Source organism: Microcaecilia unicolor, chromosome 2 (genome assembly GCF_901765095.1).
Source record: "Microcaecilia unicolor chromosome 2, aMicUni1.1, whole genome shotgun sequence".
Lineage (NCBI taxonomy): Eukaryota > Metazoa > Chordata > Amphibia > Gymnophiona > Siphonopidae > Microcaecilia > Microcaecilia unicolor.
The window spans coordinates 86,366,009-86,387,807 of record NC_044032.1 but is presented as its reverse complement, the minus strand read 5'-3'; the positions used below and the strand labels follow the sequence as shown (position 1 = coordinate 86,387,807).

General features: G+C 42.7%; 1 protein-coding gene across 1 annotated transcript in view; it reads left to right on the top strand.

Moving 5' to 3' along the window:
- The first annotated feature begins 349 nt into the window (after window positions 1-349).
- The window catches only part of HCN1 (hyperpolarization activated cyclic nucleotide gated potassium channel 1), a 702,491-nt gene continuing 681,041 nt past the window's right edge, over window positions 350-21,799 (top strand). The window contains exon 1 of the mRNA XM_030193113.1: window positions 350-510. Coding sequence (XP_030048973.1) covers window positions 365-510 — 146 coding nt within the window. The 5' untranslated portion in view covers window positions 350-364. The remainder of the gene's footprint in view (window positions 511-21,799) is intronic.

Genomic DNA, 21,799 nt, shown 5'->3' with positions numbered 1-21,799 from the left:
AGAGCAGCAGTAGCAGCGCCCGACCAGCAGAGGTCTCACGGAGCGAGAAGCGAAGGCAGAGAGAGATGCGTGCAAAGCCCGGAGTGTGCGTGTGCGGCCGGCAGCGATTGCAGAGCGGGCTGAGGAACCGAGCTGCGCACAGCTGCAGCGCCGGCCGAGCGCAGAGCAGCCCAGCATGGAAGACGCACTGGACTCGTCGGTGAACTGCTGCGATGAAGCCTTCCCGGGCGAAGCGGAGAAAAGTCTCATGGACAGCAACGCGAGCGTGAAGGAGCACACGAACTCGGTGTGCTTCAAGGTGGACGGCGAGGAGCCGGTGGTGGGCTTCGAGGATGCCGACGGGGCCAGGGCGTCTCAGGGCTTCATGCAGAGGCAGTTCACCTCCCTTCTGCAGCCGGGAGTCAACAAATTCTCTCTCCGGATGTTCGGCAGCCAGAAGGCTGTGGAAACAGAGCAACAAAGGGTTAAAATTGCAGGCTTCTGGATCATACATCCTTATAGTGATTTCAGGTAAGGCATTCTTTCGGGTCCGTCTTCTACTCGTGAGCTGTGAAAATCAGAAATGTTGGTCACACTTTTTTAGCGGAAGAGTGTATATGTGCACGAGTGCATCTTGGCTTCTGCATTGACATATGTGTGTTCATATTTATAGGTATCTGTATATTCAGTATTAGGCGTGCATTTTGAATCCTGTTACCTGCTAGCTTTGAGTTGACCCTATGCCTGAAAAAAAAAGAAAAGCCCAAAGATTTAATTTATCTTTGGAACTGTAAATAAAGCGCAGTGATCCATGAAGGGATTCACTTTTCTTTACTGAAAGAGAAGCATCACAGGTGAAGAGGGAACTTTTTCTTTCGATTGTTTTGCTGCCAGCACAGAGATATTCATTCGGTATATCTACCCAGGGAAATGATCTATAAAAGGGAATGACACATTTCTGAACTCATATTTGGTAAGGCAGGACACACGCCGCCAGAAAGCTTTTTGGTTACTGTATTTCTCAATTGCTGCTCAAGTTTTGTGACCGAAATGGGCACCGGCAGCACCAGCAAAGAAGTCCGTACCTAAACTGCATATCTCCAGTAGAAAATATACTTTAGCGGGTCGGCTCCTTCAGTTGACCTTGACTGCAAATCTATGACTTCAAATGTCTAAATTTCTTTCTATTCTAGTGCGGTTTTTTTTTTAATTACTGTAAAAGCATGCACAAATAGGTAAGAAAAAAAGTAGATCTTCCAAACTGAGATAGGACACAGGAAGTGCAATGGGAGAAAAACTGACTTTCACTTGTATTTTGGGTAAAAGTCATTAGCTTCTGAGGGAAGGTGAAAGAAACTGGATCATCATTTTTCTTCAATCACACACACACACAGGTTCTGAACCAGGACTCAGGACTGTGTGTGTGTGGTTCCAGGTGAAACCTGTACTTTGATGACTTTGCAGAATCCTATGATGGATTCAATATGTCTGAAAATCTCAAACATACCACCCCCCCCCCCCCCCCCCCCGCCAAAAAAATAAAAATATTATATATATATATATAGAGAGAGAGAGAGAGAGAAAATAAAATATCTTCAAATTGCACAAATAATGAGATAATATATTAACAAGGGAAGGGGGACTGAAAGGGAGCTATAGAGGTTAAAAAGGATTATTGCTGAATAATTTGGGGTTATAGAAAACGATCTTTCATTAACATCAAGGAAAGTTGTATGAAAGCTGCCAGTTGTATTGAGAGAGATCTGAAACAGAGGTGGAATTTCCAGCCAGTCCCTTAGCGTGGAGCTCTCCAGCGTGCTGAATCACAGCGCCTCCTGCAAGCCTCTGTCACTCAAAAGATAACAGAACCTTGAAAAAAATCTGTGCAGAAATATTAACACCCAGGATAAATGCATTTTTTTTCAAATAGCTAATAGCAGGAAATACTATTTATATAGAAAACCATTATAGAAAGTGCATATTGTAATACAATTGAGAGTCAATCAATATAAAAATGAACTAAAACTATTCCAATGACATAATAAATACAATGTCATCATTACTAGTACTGTTTAAAATAAACTAAAAAGCTCGAAAGGAATTTGAGATGGTAAAGAAAAAGCTCAAAAGAAAGTTGGGATGGAAACCAGAAGAAAGTAGAGAATCAAGCACTGTTAAAATTCAGTCCACAAAATAAGAAGGCTGGGATGGGGAAGGGCATGGAAGGGACATATCTGTAAAGTTTGCTTGGTGATAATCAATATCTCATGGAAAATGGACAAGAACCTAGCTCAGAATATTTTGTGACCTTCCCTCAGTCAATGGAATTCCATGTTCATTATTAAATAATAATAATCTTCCACATCTTGCAAATATACATATGAATAACCTAGGTTCTTGGGAAAGACTCAATATCTAGAGTGCCAAACCCACACAAGAGCAACTGGCAGGCTGTGCAAAGACACAATAATATTATTAGGATTTAAGGATTTTTATTTGTTACATTTGTATCCCACATTTTCCCACCTATTTGCAGGCTCAATGTGGCTTACGTGGTACTGTAAAGGCGATTGCCAATTCCGGTTTGAACAAATATAAAGTGATGTAGTGGTAGTGGTAGGATAAAGTTCATATGTAACAGATACATTGGGGAATCGTAGAGGTGGGCAGAAACAAATGTATTGGTTTGTTTGGGGAATTTTTAGAAATTTTCTCAGTTTGTCAGGGTTTTTTTTTTAGTTATACACATTTCATTTAATTAAAATTTTTATTGAACATTCATTTTTTAAACACATACAGAGCAATGTAACCCTTGCTAATTCATGGGTGAATACTAGAGTAAGTTCGCACTTCTGTACCTAACGAAGCATGAGCACATACACCAACTCAATGGCTGGCATACATTGCTGTAGGCTGTTTGGTAGTATTCTGTAACCTGTACGCATAACTGCCTGACACGTCCCCAATTTGCCTATGCCCCTTCCAGGTCCACGCCCCCTTGAATTTGCAAGTTTAAATTCCAGAGCGTGCAGTTATAAGCGTGCAACATCCCTTATTCTATAATAGTGATTAAAGGCAGTTACACACCTAACTGTTAATTGATGCCAGTTAACTTCAATTATAGCCAATTAACAGCCATTTATTGGATTAAGTTATGCACGCAAATGAGCTTATTTTATAACTTGAGTGTGCAAATTTCAGTATACAATTTTGTAGAACTAGGTGGTATGAGTATTATCAGCACAGATGCACTTAACTCTATCTCTTGAGGCAGTAAATGCACCTATGCAAACTGCACAAAAGACCATGTGTGGTAAAGTAGTATGGACAGAGAATACCGCAGCCATTCTCTGCCCATAGCCCATTCAGTTCCTGCCCCCAGTATGGCATGCAGTTAGTACTGAATGACATGCTAGTGCAGTAACAGTTACTGCATTCTAATCCGTGCACTAAGCCCCCTAATTCTCTAAACGTAGGGGGAAAATATTCATCCTGTGGCAGTCGGTGATTTTTTTTTGCCACCACCACTTGCTTCATGCCAGGATATTCAATGCATAATTAACTGTATATGATGCACAACAAATATGGGGAGTTCAGCTTTTGTCTTAATCGCCAACTTTACACCCAAAACACAGTTCATAGGTGATCTTCACCAGTGTAGTCCATGGTTCTTCTTCAGCCAGAATTCACTGCAAATGTAGCAGAAAATGTGATCTGTAGTGCAGCTTAGTAAACAGGGGGGTTATTGTATTTATGTTTATATTTGGTCATTTTACTATTATGCTATTAACAAAATTGTAAATTTTATGTTAAACTGTACCTGCTGTACACCGCCTTGGGTGAATTTCTTCATAAAGGCGGTTAATAAATCCCAATCAATGATTCAATCATGATTAAAACATTTCTGCAGTGCTTGAAGTTTAATTAACCATCAGGTCATGCAATAATTAGCTATTCATCAACTTTTCTTAGAATCAATACATTAAAATAGGGCAAAATCTCTCTATATAAAAGGCAACCCCAACGTTCTGAAGCCTCCATGGAAGTTGAGGCGCCCGAGATATCCGGTGTGCCCTGGACTGTCTGCACCGCCCTCGCGTCAAAACGTCATGACGTCGAGGGCGGAGCTATGACACTCGAGGGCCGAAATGGAAACACCACAGGCACGGCCACGGAGGTGCAGCAAAAAAAAAAAAACCCTCCCCACACACAGCGACGAACCCCGAACAAGGCAAGTAGCTCGGAGGGACGGAGGGAGGGGGCCCCTTGCTAGCGCCTGTTTCATTGTGCTCAGAAACGGGCATTTTTTCCTAGTGATGTCATAATTTATTTAAACTGAACGGCGTTCAGTTACTAGGGTTGTCATGTTGACGGACATGTGTCATAACACATTTCTGGAGAACCATATGTCATAGAAAAGTTTAGATGTCTTTTCTGTGATCAGAATCCAAATATCTGTAGGAAACAATCTAATTATGGAAACAAAAATCATGTCCAGTAAGAGCTTGGATCAGATGTTCACAGCCATTTGCTGTCCAAATGATATGGAGAGAGCAGAAAGGTCATGTTTTGGGCTTTTCTTCCAAACATACTATGTCAATTTTATATCCTAATCTGCCATCAGCTTTGAGACCAGAACCACATGACAAAGTTCTATGTGGGAAGGGACCTAGGGCAACCAAACTAGGCAGAACTCCAGAGGCAGATTGTAGCCAAAAGTGTTTAAGAACCCAGATACAATGGACTCGACACAGTCTGTGTTTCAGCAAAAGTATGCCTGCTTCAGGAGTCAGACTGTCTGTGTAAACATTATAATTAGTCTCATGAAAAGAGTGAGATATTGTTCAAGCCAGACAATGCACAGGGTTTTATAGGCAACCGTGTCAGTGTATCAAAGCTGCTCAAAGAGTGTTTTTATCCCCCCCTTCCCCGCGCTGTTTGAGTGGCATTGATCCACTGACACAATTGCCTGTACAACCTTGTGTGTTTTCTGGCTTGAACCATATATCTCATTGTTTTTGGAGAGACTATGAATAGTGTTTACATAGATAACTCTGACTCCTGAAGCTTAAACACAGACCATGTCAGGTCCATTGTATCTGGGTTCTTAATAAGCACTTTTGACTACAGTCTACCTCTAAAGTTCTGCCTGGTTTGGTTGTCCTAGATCCCTTCTCTACTCCTTCGGATATTTTGATTTCTTCATAGGAAATCATTCCTTGATTCATCAGGTGATGGTTCTATGTGGACAATGAAGTACACACTTCATTGTCCGCATAGAACCATCACCTGATGAAGTACACACTTCAGCCAAATCCTGTATGACAGAAACATTGCAAGGTTATATTCTGATTTAGGGCTGTGAATTCTATTAATTTTACCAAATGTAGTGAGAAAACAAATATTTTCCTGAAATTTGTTCTCCAAAGAGATAGGACTACATAGCAGTCCTTTTCTCTGGCAAACTAACTGGTTAAGGGCTGAATATCAGCCCTTAGCCAGTTAATTTCCAACTCCATAAGAACATAAAAATAGCCAAACAGGGTCAGATCAGTGGTCCATCTATCCCAGTATCCTGCTTCCAAAAGTGGCCAATTCAAGTCACAAGTACTTGACAGAATCCCAAATAGTAGCAAGAGTCATTCTACTGATCCCAGGGACAAGAAGTAGTTTTCCTCATGTCTATCTCAATAGCAGACTATGCAACAGAACATTGCCTCCTGCATTACGTGGTTAGTGTTGATATTCAGCGGCACTATCCAGTTAAGTGCCACTCAAGCCCAAATTCTATAAAAGTCACTAAAAATTGCACGTGTAAATTTGGGCGCTTACCCAATTTGCACGCACAATTTAGTCGAATAAGTTAATTAGTACCAATAATCGGCTTGTTAACAACTAATTAATGACACTAATTAGGTTGAATTGAAATATACACACACAAATTTAAGCACAGGATCCACACCTAAATTTTAAAAGCAGGTTCAAAAAGGGTGCATGGAAATGGGAGGGGTCATGGGCGGAACGGAGGCATTCCTAACATTTACGAGCATCATTATAGAATGAGGGGGATATATGACTAATTTAGGTGCGTACATTTGCACCACATTTCAGTTGGTGCAAATGGCTGTGCCTAAAGTTAGGCGTGATTCCTGGGCATAAGCGCTATTCTAGAAACTGCACCTAACTTTAAGTGCGGCTTATAGAATAGTGCTTTGTTGGCACCGATTTTTTTCGGTACCACATATAGAATTGAACCCTAAATGTTGGCGGATAGCCCAGCACAGATGATTTAACTGGGCCAGAGCGTCTCCTGCTCAGTTAAATTGCTTTGAATATTGGCCTTTTAGCCTCTAAATCTAAGTGTCATTTGTATGTTAAGATTGTACAATACTAGCACATACATGTGAGAATGTAACATTCTGTAAGGAATCTGAGTACCCAGATGCCGTTATAGAATTCATGCTCAGCACACTGCATTTTAGTGCCCAATTTGGTACAACTGCTCCCTTATTCCTAATTCTATATAGTGCACCTAAGGTTAGGCACCCAAATGGGGGTAAACAGCAGTTAGGTGTCTAACCGCAGTTAGACGCTATTCAACAAATGAGCACCTAAGGGCTTCAGAGCCCCTTTTACAAACCTGTGGTACCCGTACCACTGCTTTGCCATGCTCCAATTCGGTACTGTTGCTGGGCTCCTGCAGGACTCTGGCAGTAGTGTCTGCCCCCAACGCGTGCCATTTCTGGCACGTCATAGTTTAAAAAAATACATTTTCACCGAGGTTTTACCCGGCAGTAATTGAGCAGGATCCCTTACCACCTCCTAAATAGGTGGCAGTAAGGGCTCCCCCAGAAAACGGCCACACGGCACGTGTTTCACTTACTGCACAGCCATTTCTATCCTCTGCCTAGAATTTCCTTTTTCTGGGCAGTGGTAAAAGGGGGGGGGGGGGGGGCCTCGGTGCATGGCAAATCAAAGTGCTGATGTCACCGTGGGGCCCCTTTTACCGCCACTTTGAAAAAGGGGCCCCTAGTGCCTAACTGTAAAGGGGGTGTGAGTGGAGCATGGACAGGTCAAACACTTCCACACCAAACCTAGGGGCCCTTTTACTAAGCAGCAGTAAGCTCACCACGTTCTTACCATGCGACAATCCGGAGCTACTGCCAGCCCAACATGGGAGCTGCAGATGTTCCACCCCCAGTACACATCCCTATTTTTTACCGCATTTACCCGGCAGTAATCAGGGAGCACCGTGTGCTGCTCAGTTACTACCGGGTTAGCGTGGGAGCCCGTACTGCCACCTCAGTGGGTGGTGGTAAGTGCTCCCCCCCCCCCCCACATGGCCACCCAGTAGGTGCAATCTTACTGTATGGTCATTTTTTTTCAGCCATTTGACCTGCTGTGGTAAAAAGGGCCTCAGTGCATGGTAAAAACAGCCACTGCCGCTAGTGCAGGACCCTTTTATTGCAGTTTAGTAAAAGGGACCCTTACAGAATACTGTAAGCTGTGTGCCTTCGTGCCAGCATTTAAGTGTCAATGTTTACACTTGCCTTTTACATAGTGTAAGTATGGGCACTTAATGTTAGAGCTGAAGTTGGCATTTGGGCGCCAATCTGTAACAGAATCTAGGTGCCCAGATCCTATAGAATACTATCTTAGTGCACAGATTTGGGGCACCTAGGGCTAGATTCCATTAATCGTGTCTAAAAAATTGGCCCTGAAAAAAGTTCGCTTAAGTACTAGTCTATAAGCGATGCCTAAAGTGAGGCATGGTTTATAGAATAGCACTTAACTGTGGTGCAAATGCCAGCACCTAAATGTACACGCGGAATATCCCTTATTCTATAATTGTGTACGTAACTGGAATGCATGCTCTTGCTTTGCCCCCAAACATCCATGACCCTCACATTTCCTCAAACCCTTTTCTGGGATGTGTAAAATTTAATTACGGATTAAACATCTAAATTTATGCATGTGCATATTAATTGATTTTACATAGTGCCAGTAATTTCTGCAATTTTTGGCAACTTTTATAGACTCGGGAGCTAATTTGAAGCATCCTTTGTAGGATTGCCTCCCCCTCAAGTGCTTAGGAGCTCTTTTACAGAGTGGTGGTAAGCCTAACGTGAGCTTACCGCTTGCTCTTCTGAGACTACCACTGGCTCAACGCAGCTGCCGGCTGTAGTCCCGCCCTGAGTGCATGTCATTTCCAGGGGAAAAAGAAAACCCCTAGAAATGGCTTGTGCCGTGATAACCCGGCGGTAATCGGGCATCACCACGTGCTGCCCGGTTACTGCCGGGTTAGTGCAGGAGCCCTTATCGCCATCTCAATGGGTGGCGGTAAGGGCTCGCTGCCGCATGGCCACATGGTAAGAGTTTTCTCACTGCAAGGCCATTTTTATTTACTTTTACCAGCTGCGGATAAAATTACCCTGGAGTGCGGGAAAAACAGCCCTCAACACTAGCGTAGGGCCCTCTTTCCCGCAGCTTGGTAAAAGGACCCCTTAGTGCCAGTGGCGCAGCTACGTGGGGCCTGGGCCCCTGTAGGTTTGGCCCTGGACCCCCCTGTTGATGATCCTTTCGACCCCCCTCTCGCAGCCAACCCTCCCCCGCCGTCATCGTGGGCTACCTTTGCTGGAGGGAGAACCCAATCCCTGCCAGCCAAGGAGATCCTCTTCTTCCTCCGAAGGCTCCTTCGTTCTGTATCTGACATCCTGCATGTTGTACGTGCAGGATGTCAGACTCACAGAAACAGAATGAAGCCTTGCAGGACGTCAGAAACAGAACAAAGGAGCCTTCGGAGGAAGAAGAGGACCTCCTCGGCTGGCAGGGATTGGAGTCCCCTGCCAGCAAAGGTAGCCCACGGCGACGGCGGGGGAGGGTTGGTGGTGGGAGGGGGGTCGAGAGGGTCAGCGGCGCAGGGGGGGGTTGGTAATGGGGGGGGGTCGGCGGCACTGGGGGGCAGGGGGCTAAAATGTGCCCCTCACCTCGGGCTCTGGACCCCCCTCCCGCCGAAGTCTGGCTACGCCCCTGCAGTTAGTGCACTTTTAGTAAACAAGCCCCTGCATTCTTTTAGGCATGCTGAATGTGTTAAATAATACACATCCCTAATAATATATTTAGTCAAACTTGAATAGCACCATAAATGATACTGTCATTGCCATATCATTACTACCATTATTGTGACAAGCCAAAAAGTAATGCTTGTTTAGCAGGCCTTCATGAATCCAAAATAAGAATTATCAAATAATGTTGCTGTTCACATGTGAAGAAGTGGCCTCAAAAGCTTATGCAGAATAACATTTGTTTTGCTCTAATAAAAGGTACTGCTAATAAATCAGTTTTCTCTGGGATCACATGGCTGTCAGGACTCTGCTCTACACTCCCTCAGCAGCTATTACAAATTTTGTGTTGCTATTTTTTCCTGACAATTCCCATGAACCTCTAAAAATAAACACATTCAGGAAAGTCACAAATCACGTTATGTTCACTGTATTTGATTATTCTGCAGTATTACACACACTGCATGAACTACTTAGATCCCATGCCATGTGAGGTAATTTGTAACTCTCTTTCAAATGTGACAGCTCTCAGGAGCTCAGGGAAGCTGATGGTAATCTACTCAAAGAATTTAAGGAATGACTTTGCACAGTTTTTAATTCACATAGAGGCTTATTTTCAAAGCACTTAGCCTCCCAAAGTTCCATAGAAACCTATGGAACTTAGCCTCCCAAAGTGCTTTGAAAATATGCCTCTAATAGTGTAAGCACTACTCTTTATAAGATATTTTAGGTGTGTAAAGTGTTTTAATAAAAAGTGAAATTTATTGCTCTGTCTAATTTATTGTAATAGCAAAAATTATTTGGAAGGCCATCTTGGATTTCAGTTAAAGAAGAGCTGCTATAAATATTATAGTTTTGAGAATAAATCAGGACGTGTATCACCACAATAATATACTTTCAACTGAACACAAAATAGAATATGCATTGCATATAGGCGGAACTTTTATAATGAGCTTAAGTGTATAGAACATTCTTTTACATGTTCAAGCAAGTGTTTATAAACTTACCGTATTTTACACATACATAAAAGTAAGCACTAGAAAAGCATAACACATACTGTTATGTGATATACACATGATGGGGCATTTGTGAAAGGACTACCAAGTTAGAATAGAGAAGTCCAGCTCATGACATCCAAAATGGATGTCCATTTCAAATGTATGGAGTAGTGGAAGAGTAGTGTAATGGTTAGCTCAGTGCGTTTTGATCCTGGTGACCTGGGTTCAATTCCTACTGCACTTCCTTGTGACCTTGGGGCAAGTTACATAACCCTCCATTGCTCTAGCTGCAAAAACTTAGGGCACTGTCTATTAAGACACGCTATAGGCGCACTAATGTTTTTGTGCACATTAAAAATGAGTGTGGGCTAATGCTAGATACACCGATAGGACAAAGAAAGTAGGACCTGCATATAAGATTAGATTCTATATATAATGGCTAAAAAATCAGCACCAAATAGAAATACCACGTGGTTTATAGAGCATGTCCACACAACTAAATTTAGCCGAAGGCAGTTATGCCAAGTAAAACTTAGTGAAAATGCTGATGCCTAAATTAGGTGCAGACCGGGTGTTTTCTATAGCAATGCACATAGATCGTAGAAACATCCACAACACACCCGTGGCCATGCCCCCTTTTCAACTATCAGGGGCATTTTCGAAAGGAAGGGCTCCCATCTTCCAACACAAATCGGGAGATGGGCGTCTCGCCCAAATCGGCATAACCGAAAGATGATTTTGGGCGTCCTCAACTGCAGTCCGTCATGGGGACAACCAAAGTTTACGGGGGTGTGTCGGAGGCGTAGGGAAGGCGAGACTGGGGCGTACTTAAGAGATGGGCGTCCTCGGTCGATAATGGAAAAAAGAAGGGCATCCCTGACGAGCATTTGGTCAACTTGGTCCATTTTTTTTCATGACCAAGCCTTAAAAAGTGCCAAAACTGAACAGATGACCACCAAAGGGACTCAGGGATGACCTCCCCTTACTCCCCCAGTGGTCACCAACCCCCTCCCACCCTAAAAATTTTTTTTTTAATTTTTTGCCAGCCTCAAATGTCATACCCAGCTCCATGGCAGCAGTATGCAGGTTGCTGGGGCAGTTTTAGTGGGTGCAGTGCACTTCAGGCAGGTGGACCTAGGCCCATCCCCCCCTACCTGTTACACTTGTGGTGGTAAATGTGAGCCCTTCAAAACCCACCTGAAACCCACTGTACCCACATGTAGGTGCCCCCCTTCACCCCTTAGGATTATGGTTGTGGTGTACAGTTTTGGGGGGGCTCAGCACCGAAGGTAAGGCAGCTATGCACCTGGGAGCAATTTGTGAAGTCCATTGCAGTGCCCCCTAGGATGCCCAGTTGGTATTCTGGCATGTGAGGGGGACCAGTGCACTACAAATGCTGGCTCCTCCCACGACCAAATGCCTTCGATTTGGTCGTTTTTTAGATGGGCGTCCTCGGTTTCCATTATCGCCGAAAACCAGGGACGACCATCTCTAAGGACGACCTAAGGACGACCATCTCTAAGGTTGACCTAAATGTTGAGATTTGGGCATCCGCGACCATATTATTGAAACGAAAGATGGACGCCCTTCTTGTTTCGATAATAGCGGTTTCTCTGCCCCTTCACCGGGACATCCTTAGAGATGGTCGCCCCCGTTCGATTATGCCCCTCCACGTGACTTAGAATTTATTTGCATCATGTTACAGAATTCTAATTGATGCCAAATAGTCTTGTTAATTGACAGTTATCAGCACTGGTTGGCTTGTTGGCTATTTAAGTTGCATGTACAAATCCAGAATACAACTGGATTTGTGCGAACAAATTAAGTCACGCTATATAGAATCCGGGGGATAATATGTACAGTGCTGTTTATGTCTAGTATTGTTATAGAAATGCTTAGTACTAGTACTATGTATTTTCCAACAGAAAATACATCAGACAATTTGAAAATACATGAGATAGATGTCCATGTGTTGAGTATATCCAGCCTAAACAGCCATTTTTCAAACTGGAACATCCAACATATGAATGGCAAAAACAAGGACGTCTGTCTGGCAGCATTCTTAGAAGAATGGCCACACAGATGTCCCTGCAGAGTAAAGGAGCAGCCTAGTGGTTAGCACAGTGACCTTTAAATCAAGGGACCCAGGTTCAAATCCCACTATAACTCTTATTTTATAATTGTGAGCCCTCCAGGAACAGAAAAAGGCATCTGAATGTACACCACTTCACTAGCCTTCAGGCTTGCAGGTGGCTTATATATTTAGGTGCAGTAGGTATTTTTCTGTTTCTGGAGGTCTCACAATAAAAATAAAATAATAAAAGAGTTAAAGTGGGATTTGAACTTGGATGCCTTCGTTTAACATCTACTTCATTAACTACTAGGATACTCCTCAGAAAGGTTACTGCCCAGTTAAATCACTTGTGGTGTGGGCTGAATATTGACTGGCAAGTTTTCATCTTCCTCTCTCTCCATGACTCTGCTCTTTGTCTCACACACAGAACCCCCTTCCTAATGGAAGCCTTTCAGTGCTCCATTTGTTCTCTGACAGCTATTTTATTTATTTGAAAGCTTCCCATATGTAGTTCCTCTGTGTACATCCTTATGCTACACAGGCCAGCATGTTTCTAAATATAACTGAGATACAACAATGCACAACAAGAATATGGATGCAGCAGCTGATAGTTTGTTTTGGATATACAAAATGGCGGCTGCTGGGGGAACAGGCTTCAGCTTTTTGATGTCATGCCATCTCCTGTCATTAAACCTTCTTAGTCTGCCTAGCTTTCCTTCTGGGCTTACTCCTTCCTGCCCTTCCCCAGGGCTCCTGCCAATGATGGGAACAAAACCTGCCAGTGAGGTTTCTGAGTAAGGTAAGGTTTATACTAGTATTTTCCCCTTTTCCTGAGAGTTATTAATCCTTGCTGAAAGCCCACCTCTTCAATGTCGCCTTCGGTACCTAACCACTACACCTCTATTCAGGAAATCTTGACTGCCCCAACTTGACATTTCGTCCTTTAGATTGTAAGCTCCTTCGAGCAGGGACTGTCCTTTGTTAAACTGTACAGCCCTTTCTGCCTTGCCTCATCCCATGCTTGGAATAAATTCCCTGAGCCCATATGCCAGGCCCCCTCCCTGCCCATCTTCAAATCCTTGCTCACCAGGTTTTTCTGCTTCTTCTGCCATCTTTTCCTGTGTTCCCCTGAACCTTGGCAGGCATAACCTTTACTTTACTTTACTTTATTTCTTATTAGTCGCTATTATTCCCAGAGTTCAATGCGACTTACATAGAAATAAATCAAGTAGATCCAGAAAGTTTGTATAATGATGATAAAGCAAAGAAATCTAGAGCTTTCAATATTTACATAGCAAATAAAATATGAGCAGGCAATAGATGTTAGTCTTTCCCTAATACATATTTTCTAAATAAATAGGTTTTCAAGAGTTTACAAAAGGCACCATAATGTGATAAAGCTCTTAAATGGATTGGTAAGTCATTCCAACATTTTTCTTTGGGAAAGACATTGTATGCAATGTCTTAAATATGGTACCTGTAGGTAACGGGTATGATAAATCCAAATAATTACCTGCAAGTCTCCTATTCCTGATTTTAGGCAATAAAATCCATTGGGTTAAATATTCCGACATGTTTCATTATAAAATCAAATAAATCATTGTACAAAGTTTAAAAATCCCTCTTGCCTATACTGGAAGCCAATGCAATGTAATGTGCAAGGGAGCTACTCTCTCATATTGGACTTGGATAGAATCAGTCTGACTGCTATATTTTGCACCATTTGTAGTCTCTTTCTTACATACAATATGTTGCAATAATCAGTTTGTGATAAAATGAGGGATTGTACTAACAGTCTAAAATTATCATTATTAAAACAATGGAGTATATGTCTTAGCTTTCTAAGTACACTGAAAGTCTTTTTAACAACTAATTGGCAGTGTTTTTAAAAAAAACAAATGTTTATCAGTCATGATCCCCAATATATTAAGTTCTGCTTCCATCTTTAAATGGACACCATTAGAGCTCAGTCATGTATCTGATACATCTATGTTAAGTGCAGCTGGCTTGTGGCATTACCAACACAGCCCATTCAGAGTGAATGGGCTGTGTCAGCATTAGCACACGGCAGCTGCCAGTGCGGCTTAGAAAACAGGGTGTTTAGTTTTATCATGGTTTAATTTAAGATGTAAACACATCACCCATCTCTCAACCAAGGTAAGATTTTGAGTAATCAACATTAACATCATCCTTATCCTCAAAAAAAGGAAAAAGTATAGAGTAATATCATCAGCAGTAAATGACCTCTTTTTCCATATAATTCGGAGCAGGTGCAGTTTGTTTGTCAGCTTTTTGATGGGCTATGTTATAAAGACACATCAAAACATATATTGCTTTCATAAAATAAGTTTAGACTTGAGCCTACCAACTCTGCAGCAGAATAGTATAAGAAAGCATGTTTTTAAAATTACCACTCCCCATATATGTTTATTGTTTCATGTTCTGACCAAAACAGAGGAAATCCCTCGCAAACAACAACAGCAAAGAACTACATCAAAGGAGACAAAGATCACATGGATGATACTCATAGTAAGAGTCCTTTATGGTTGTATCTGTAGTATATAATGTTTCTGTTGACCATTACTAATTTTTGGTAGTTTCAATAACACACAGCTGGACAATTTCTCGATAAAAGACTCCTGAGGTAGGCTCTTTAGCTGAAACACAGGCCCGTGTTGAGTCTGCAGATGTGAATAAAGGACTCTTACTTTGAGTATTGTCCCTGTGATCTTTATCTCCTTTGCTGTAGTTGTGTGTTACTGTTTCATGTTCAACAGAATGAACACAGTCAACTTTTGTGTCCTCTTCCAGTATTTTTTTAGAGAAATAAATCCCCGAAATGCAATACTATCTATCTATCTATCTATCTATCTATCTATCTATCTATCTATCTATCTATCTATCTATCTATCTATCTATCTATCTATCTATTAATGCTTCATCAATATAAACTCTAATTATTGTCACGGGGGTAATGTTATAAGGAACTGGAGCACAATGAACTGTGTTTTACATACTCAAGTAGGCTCTTCCTGAATTGCCTGCTATATGTGCATGTAAAAGGCAGTGACGGGGAAGCCAACTGCCTATTTTTGTGCAGTATGCACTGAAGGTATTCCCAAGAGCAGAGAATAGGCAGAGCAGGGAGGGTTTTGTTATGTGCATATTCATACATGCATATAGTTATGGTTGTCTTCAGAGTAGGTGTAAATATTTGTGCCTAATTTCCCTGGGATAGCTTTATAAAGATATATAAACATGTGTTGCCTTTATAAAATAGATGTAAGATATGCGCCAGTCCTTCAGCTTCTGTATAGGTCACCCAAAGTTGGGCATGCAAATTAGCTAAGTAGTTGCTAACAATCAATTATTAGTGTTAACAAGCACGTAATCGGCAGTAATTAGGAGTTATATGAGGAGCTTCCTTACACCTTATTCTATAAAATGCACGTCTAAATTTTATAATGCACAATTTCAAAGGGGTCATGGTCATGGTAGGGGCATGTGTGGGTCAGGGGCATTCCCAGAAGTTAGGCACAATGTTATAGAATACCTTCATTTGCATACCTAACTGTGATCCCATTCCTAGCAAAAATCTCTGCGTCAATGGTGGGTTATTAATTACAAAGTTATTTAGAAGAGTTTAACATCTTAGATCAGCAACAGTTGGGATTCAGGAAATACTTTAGTACTGAAACATGTTTGGTAGCACTTATGTCTGAATGTGATATGATTTTGGATCAGGGGAAATTCGCATTGTTAATGCAATTGGACCTTTCTTCAGCATTTGATGTGGTAGATCATAACTTCCTAATAAGCAAATTGGAAAGTATAGGGGGTTGTGGAAAAGTAGTTCCTAGGATTTCTAAGTAGAGGAGTGTGGTAGCCGTGTTAGTCCACTCTTAAGGTTATCAATAGAAATCAAACAAAATAAAACATGGAAAAGAAAATAAGATGATACCTTTTTTATTGGACATAACTTAATACATTTCTTGATTAGCTTTTGAAGGTTGCCCTTCTTCGTCAGATCGGACGAAGAAGGGCAACCTTCGAAAGCTAATCAAGAAATGTATTAAGTTATGTCCAATAAAAAAGGTATCATCTTATTTTCTTTTCCATGTTTTATTTTGTAGGATTTCTAAAAAACAAAAAAAAAAACCCCTCCAGATCCTATAGGGTTAAACACTGTAGGACAAACTAATCTTGGAAACCAGACTTTGGAGTGCTTCGTGGCTGTTGTTTAACACCTATCCTTTTCAACGTCTTCTTTAGTTCAATGGATTGCCTACTCTAGGTTTTAAAATTATCCTTTTACATATATGTGGACAACATCCAAATCACTTTTCTTATCACTTTTTCAATCATTGATACATTTTCTTTTGTTAAGGAATACTGTTGAGGGATTTCCCACTGGATGATTGCCTATAGGTTAAGACTGAATGTAGAATTGACACTATACTTTGTGTAGAGACCACCCAGTTCCATCTGTGGAAGTAAAATTAGGTGGAACTAAAATTGAATTACAAACTACTATATGGTGGTTGAGAATTTTGTTAGACTCAACACTATGTGGTGAATCTCAAATACACTGTATTATGGAAATTTCATTTGAAAAATTGCATTTTCTCTGTCAGATACGGTCTTATTTCTCCATCAATGATCTACAGGAATTGGGTTATGCTCTAATTTGCTCTATTTTGGATTATTGTAATATTCTTTATTTAGGTCTTACACAAAATTCATTATCTCATTTAGCATTAATTCAAAACATGGCTACAAGAGTAATCCAGTTCAAATCGAAGTTTGATAGAATCACCCTACTACTGACTTCTTTATATTGGCTTCCAGTCAAAGCTTGTATTGCGTTCAAAGCTTTATTCTTTGTACATAAAATTATAAATGGAATGAGTCCAATCTGTTTGGGCAATAGGATTAGTCTTTGTTCTCAAAATAGACCAGGAAGGTGACTATCATCTTCGCATAAGAAGCAATTTGCATCTGTAGCCCCACAGTTATGGAATTCCATTCTGGTAGAATTAAGATCAGAACACAATTATTTGTGTTTTCATAAATTACTTAAGTTTTGGCTTTTTATCCCCCTGTTTACTTTAAGCTGTGTGGCAATGCCAACAGCTCATTCACAGTGAATGGGTTGTATCGGCATTAGTGCACTGCCAGCCACTAGCATGGCTTAGTAAACGGGGGGGGGGGGGGGGGGGTTAGAATGTAATATGTTGTTAAATTTATTAGTTGTTCATTGTTGTCCATATACCTTTGAATTAATGCCTTTTTTGGTAACCATCTACAGCTCTTGGTACCAGATGGTGTATAAAATTATGTGTTACTTTTACTATCAGTTGGTTGTGAGCATTTACACCAGCCTTTGGAAGGTGTCATTGCTCCCACCCAAAGGTTAGGCATGAAATATGTACTAAGGGGCCCCTTTAAAAAGTGGCGGTAAGCCTAATTCGGGCTTACCATGTGCCAGTTTGGAGCTATGGCCAGCCCAACGTGGGTGCCGGTGGTAGTTCTGGGGAAAATAGGGCTCAGATTCTTTGTGCGGGGGTTTCCCAGTAGTAATTAGGCAGCACCGCGCACTACCTGGTTACTGCTGGGTTAGTGTGAGAGTGGCGGTAAATGCCCTCCCTGCATGGTCACACGGGCATGTATTTTTACCCGCTGTGGTAAAAAAGGTCTCAGCGCGTGTAAAAATGGCTGCTGCCGCTACCACAGGGCCCTTTTTCACCACAGCTTGGTAAAAGGGCCCCTAAACTAGTATTCTGTACAGATTGTTGCACCTTATATAGAATACTAGCTTAGGGCCCCTTTTACAAAGGTGTGTTGGTGTTGGCGGTAAATGCTGAGACGCCCATTATATTTGTGATTTTTACTGTGAGCTACAAACGCTAGTGCGGCTTTGTAAAAGGTCCCCTAAGCTAGTATTCTGTACAGATTGTTCCAGTGTCCTATACAAAATACTAGCTTAGCATACATCATTTTGGCGCCTATCTTCAGGCACCATTTATGGAATGTAGCTGTATATGCCTTGACAGCCCAAGTATCCAGTTATGATGTTATGTTCCACATGCAAAGGTTAATAAGCCTGGTGATCTGCAATGAATTAACTGGACAGATGCTTTAGGACTGCATATGTTGGCTGAAAGAATGATGCATATTTATAAATGGATTGCATCAGTGTGCTGACCAGATGGCATTAACTCCCACTGTGTCATGATTCTTGTCACTGCTGTATATGCTGAGTTAACCAAAAATACAACATGGCATTATTATGCCACTGGGGCTGATTCACTAAGGCCTGTGCAAAAAATAAAAAGAGGAGTTTTAACTGTAGCAAGCATACTAAAATCATATTTGATATGCAAATCACTAGGATGATGATGTTAAAATAGAGTGACTCAAACTGGCCAATATTCGGAGCGATGTAACTGGGCAGCTTAGGAACAAACTTTTCAAAATGATTGGGGATGCTGAACACAACCCAATATTTTCCATCCGCCTGCCACCACACACACAAAAAAAGAATTCTTAGATTGCATTCAAAGATAACACGAGGCTCCATTTCTTGAACTTCAACTTGCATGCCATTCTCACAACATTACTATACCATCAAAGCACTGTCCTCTGCATGTTTTAAAATCCAGACCACACCTTTTTAAGACATCTTTACACTATACATAAACGAGCACAAACACACTGAGAACCAGGCGCCCCCCTGCAGACTATCAGTTGGCGCTCCCCCCCAGACTTTTAAATGTACCTCCCTCCGACGTCTGCGCAGCGTCAATGAAAGCGTTGCCTGTCTGACATCTCTCCACCAGCCCAGTCTTCCCTTCGCTCGTTCGTTCCCTCTGTGTCCCGCCTTCTTCTGACATCATTTCCTTGAAGGCGGGACACAGAGGGAACGAACGAGCGAAGGGAAGGCTGGTGGAGAGACGTCAGACAGGCAGCGCTTTCACTGATGCTGCACAGACGTCGGAGGCGGAGCGAGGTAAATTTAAAGCGCCGGGGAATCGGAGATGGAGGGGAGCAGAGGAGTAAGGTTTTTTTAAAAAAAATACAACGCGACGACACGGCGCCCTTGAAGGCAAGCACCCCCCTGCAGCGCTTACCGCGCTTACCGTGTTGGCATGGCCTGCTGAGAACCTTACCATATCATAATAGCACTAACTCTCAGGACATGAAGAGCTACAGCCTCATGTGTGAAAATGGCAGCACTGTAGATACTACACTGGGCCTTAAAACACCAATACACTGCCTAGTGATAAAATAAAACAAAACAAGATCTTTATGCAGATACCACATGCTATCAGAATACCACACCGTGGTCACACATGAAAAATACATGACACAACAAATGTATTACAAGGGACCAGAGATCAATATAAAGGCAAAAAAAAAAACTGAACTGAAAATCTCAAGAAGTCAGATTCAGCATACAGCAATACTAGAGAAATTGAAACTAAAATGCAAAATATCAGAAATGTGCATTTCCAAAAGCTGATATATTCCTATTAATAAATTCAGAATAAAATACTTTGTTCTACATTTGTTGTCTTTGAGCATTTTATTTTTATGTTCTTTTTGCTTTCCAGTGTCTCTTTTCTGCATCGGTTTGTTTTCTTGTCTTTGCTGTGGTCAGTCCATTTGACATTTCTTCTAGCTCCATATCCACCATCCTCCTCCTGCATCCATCTGTCTTGCCTAGCATCTCCCTTCTGTGTCTCTGTCCTTTACCTTCCTACATTTTCAGCATATGACCTCTCAGTGTCCCGATCCAGCCCTTATATACAGCATTTCCCCTTTGTATGTGTCCTGCCCTATCCTGCATTTCTCCCTCTGTGTCCCTGTTCCTGTCCCTATCCCTCCCCCTGTGATCAGCATTACTCTTCTGTGCCCCTGTCCCCCCCTTTTAACATTACTCCTGTGTTCCTATCCCTTCTCCTTCCATGCCCAGCATCTCTTCTGTCTCCCTGTCCCTTCCCTCTCTCTACTCCCTGCTTCCCACCCACACCCCCCTCACAGTTCAGTATGACTCCCTTCTGGGTCTCCAGTCTCTCTCTCTCTTCCAACCAGCATCTTCTTTCCCCATTTCTTCTCCCCTCAGTTTGTCTCTGTCTCTCTTCCTCCCCCCCCCCCAAGTTGGTCCAGCATCTATCCCTCTCCCTCTCCCCTTTCAGTCCAGGACCTCTTCCTGAATGTCCGTCCCTCCCTCCCTCCCCTTTCCTGATCCAGAAGAGCAGCACCTCTCTCTCCCTTCCTCTGGCCCCCGCAGGTCCATCATTTTTCCCCTTTGTCGCCCCCTCCTCAGCTCACTGGTGCTGCTAACTACCTTGATCGCTGCTGCTGGTAGAGGTACCGCAGGGATTGAAAGGTGCTGCCTCGGGGCCTCAATCTTCCCTGTGACGTGTCCTACCCACGTGGAACAGGAAGTTGCATCAGAGGAGGCAGGACGTGTCATAGGGAAGATCAAGATCCTAAGGCAGCTCCTTTTAATCGCTGTGGTGCCTGTACCGGCAGTGATCAAGGTAGTTAGCAGCACTAGTGAGCCACGGGGAGCAGCAGAAAAGTGCATAAACTAATTATTGGGAGTTCTCTGGTGGAGCGTTGTACTTTCCACCCTGCCACTTACGTTAGGCCCAGTGGAATGCTGGAAAATTTTTAACGACAGGCTTTCTCTCCAGGCATAGCCATCTGTTCAATTGGGGGGGGGGGGCAGGGGGCCCGGGGTGGACTGGGGGCAACACGTTTCTCACTCTCCCCTCCCCCCCATGCGGGCACGCTAGGCATACCTTTGCTGACCATCTTTCTCTTTTGATCTAGGCAGGGAAAAAAGATTTTATATGCTCCCAGGTTTCAGCCTAATTCATGTTTAATATGGGATTTAAATGGTATAAATAAATAAATAGTGAGAAACTCTGGATGTTGAGCACCTGATTCTCATAACATGATGTCTGTTTTAGTGGCCCTTTTCCAGGAGAAAAAAAAAATCTCTGCACGAATACAAATTGTGCTAGAGTGTCCCTATAACCAGCCCCTCCAAATGTCACACTAATTATGATTTGTAACAAATTACTACACTACCTAACAAAAGTTATTCCATTATTATACTTCCTCTGTGTACATCCTTATGCTGTACAAGCTGGCATGGTTGGACATATAAGTGAGATTAAATAAAAATGCTACCAACATTAAAGAACTTCAGTGTGGATGCAGCAGCTCTAAGAAAGGGGCGTAGCCAGACTTCGACGGGAGGGGGGTCCAGAGCCCGAGGTGAGGGGGCACATTTTAGCCCTCCCCCGGCGCCGCTGATCCCCCCGCCCGCCGTCAACTTTCACCCTGCCGCCGCTGCCATCGCAACCCTCTCGTCCACCCCTTCCCACCGCCAACCCTCTCCCGCCGCGTACCCAACCCCCCCGCAAGCCGAAGTCCTCTTCTCGGCCGTGCGGCGTTGCCGAATGATCTGATCAAGTTTGAATCTGTTTCTGTGCGTGCGTCTGATGTCCTGCACGTACAACATGCAGGACGTCAGACGCATGCACAGAAACTTGATCAGATCATTCAGCAAGCAGTCCTTAGAGCAGGGGCATAGCTACTATGGGGCCACGGGGGCCTGGGCACCCATAGATTTGGCCCTGGACCCCCTGCCGCGACCCTCTTGACCCCCC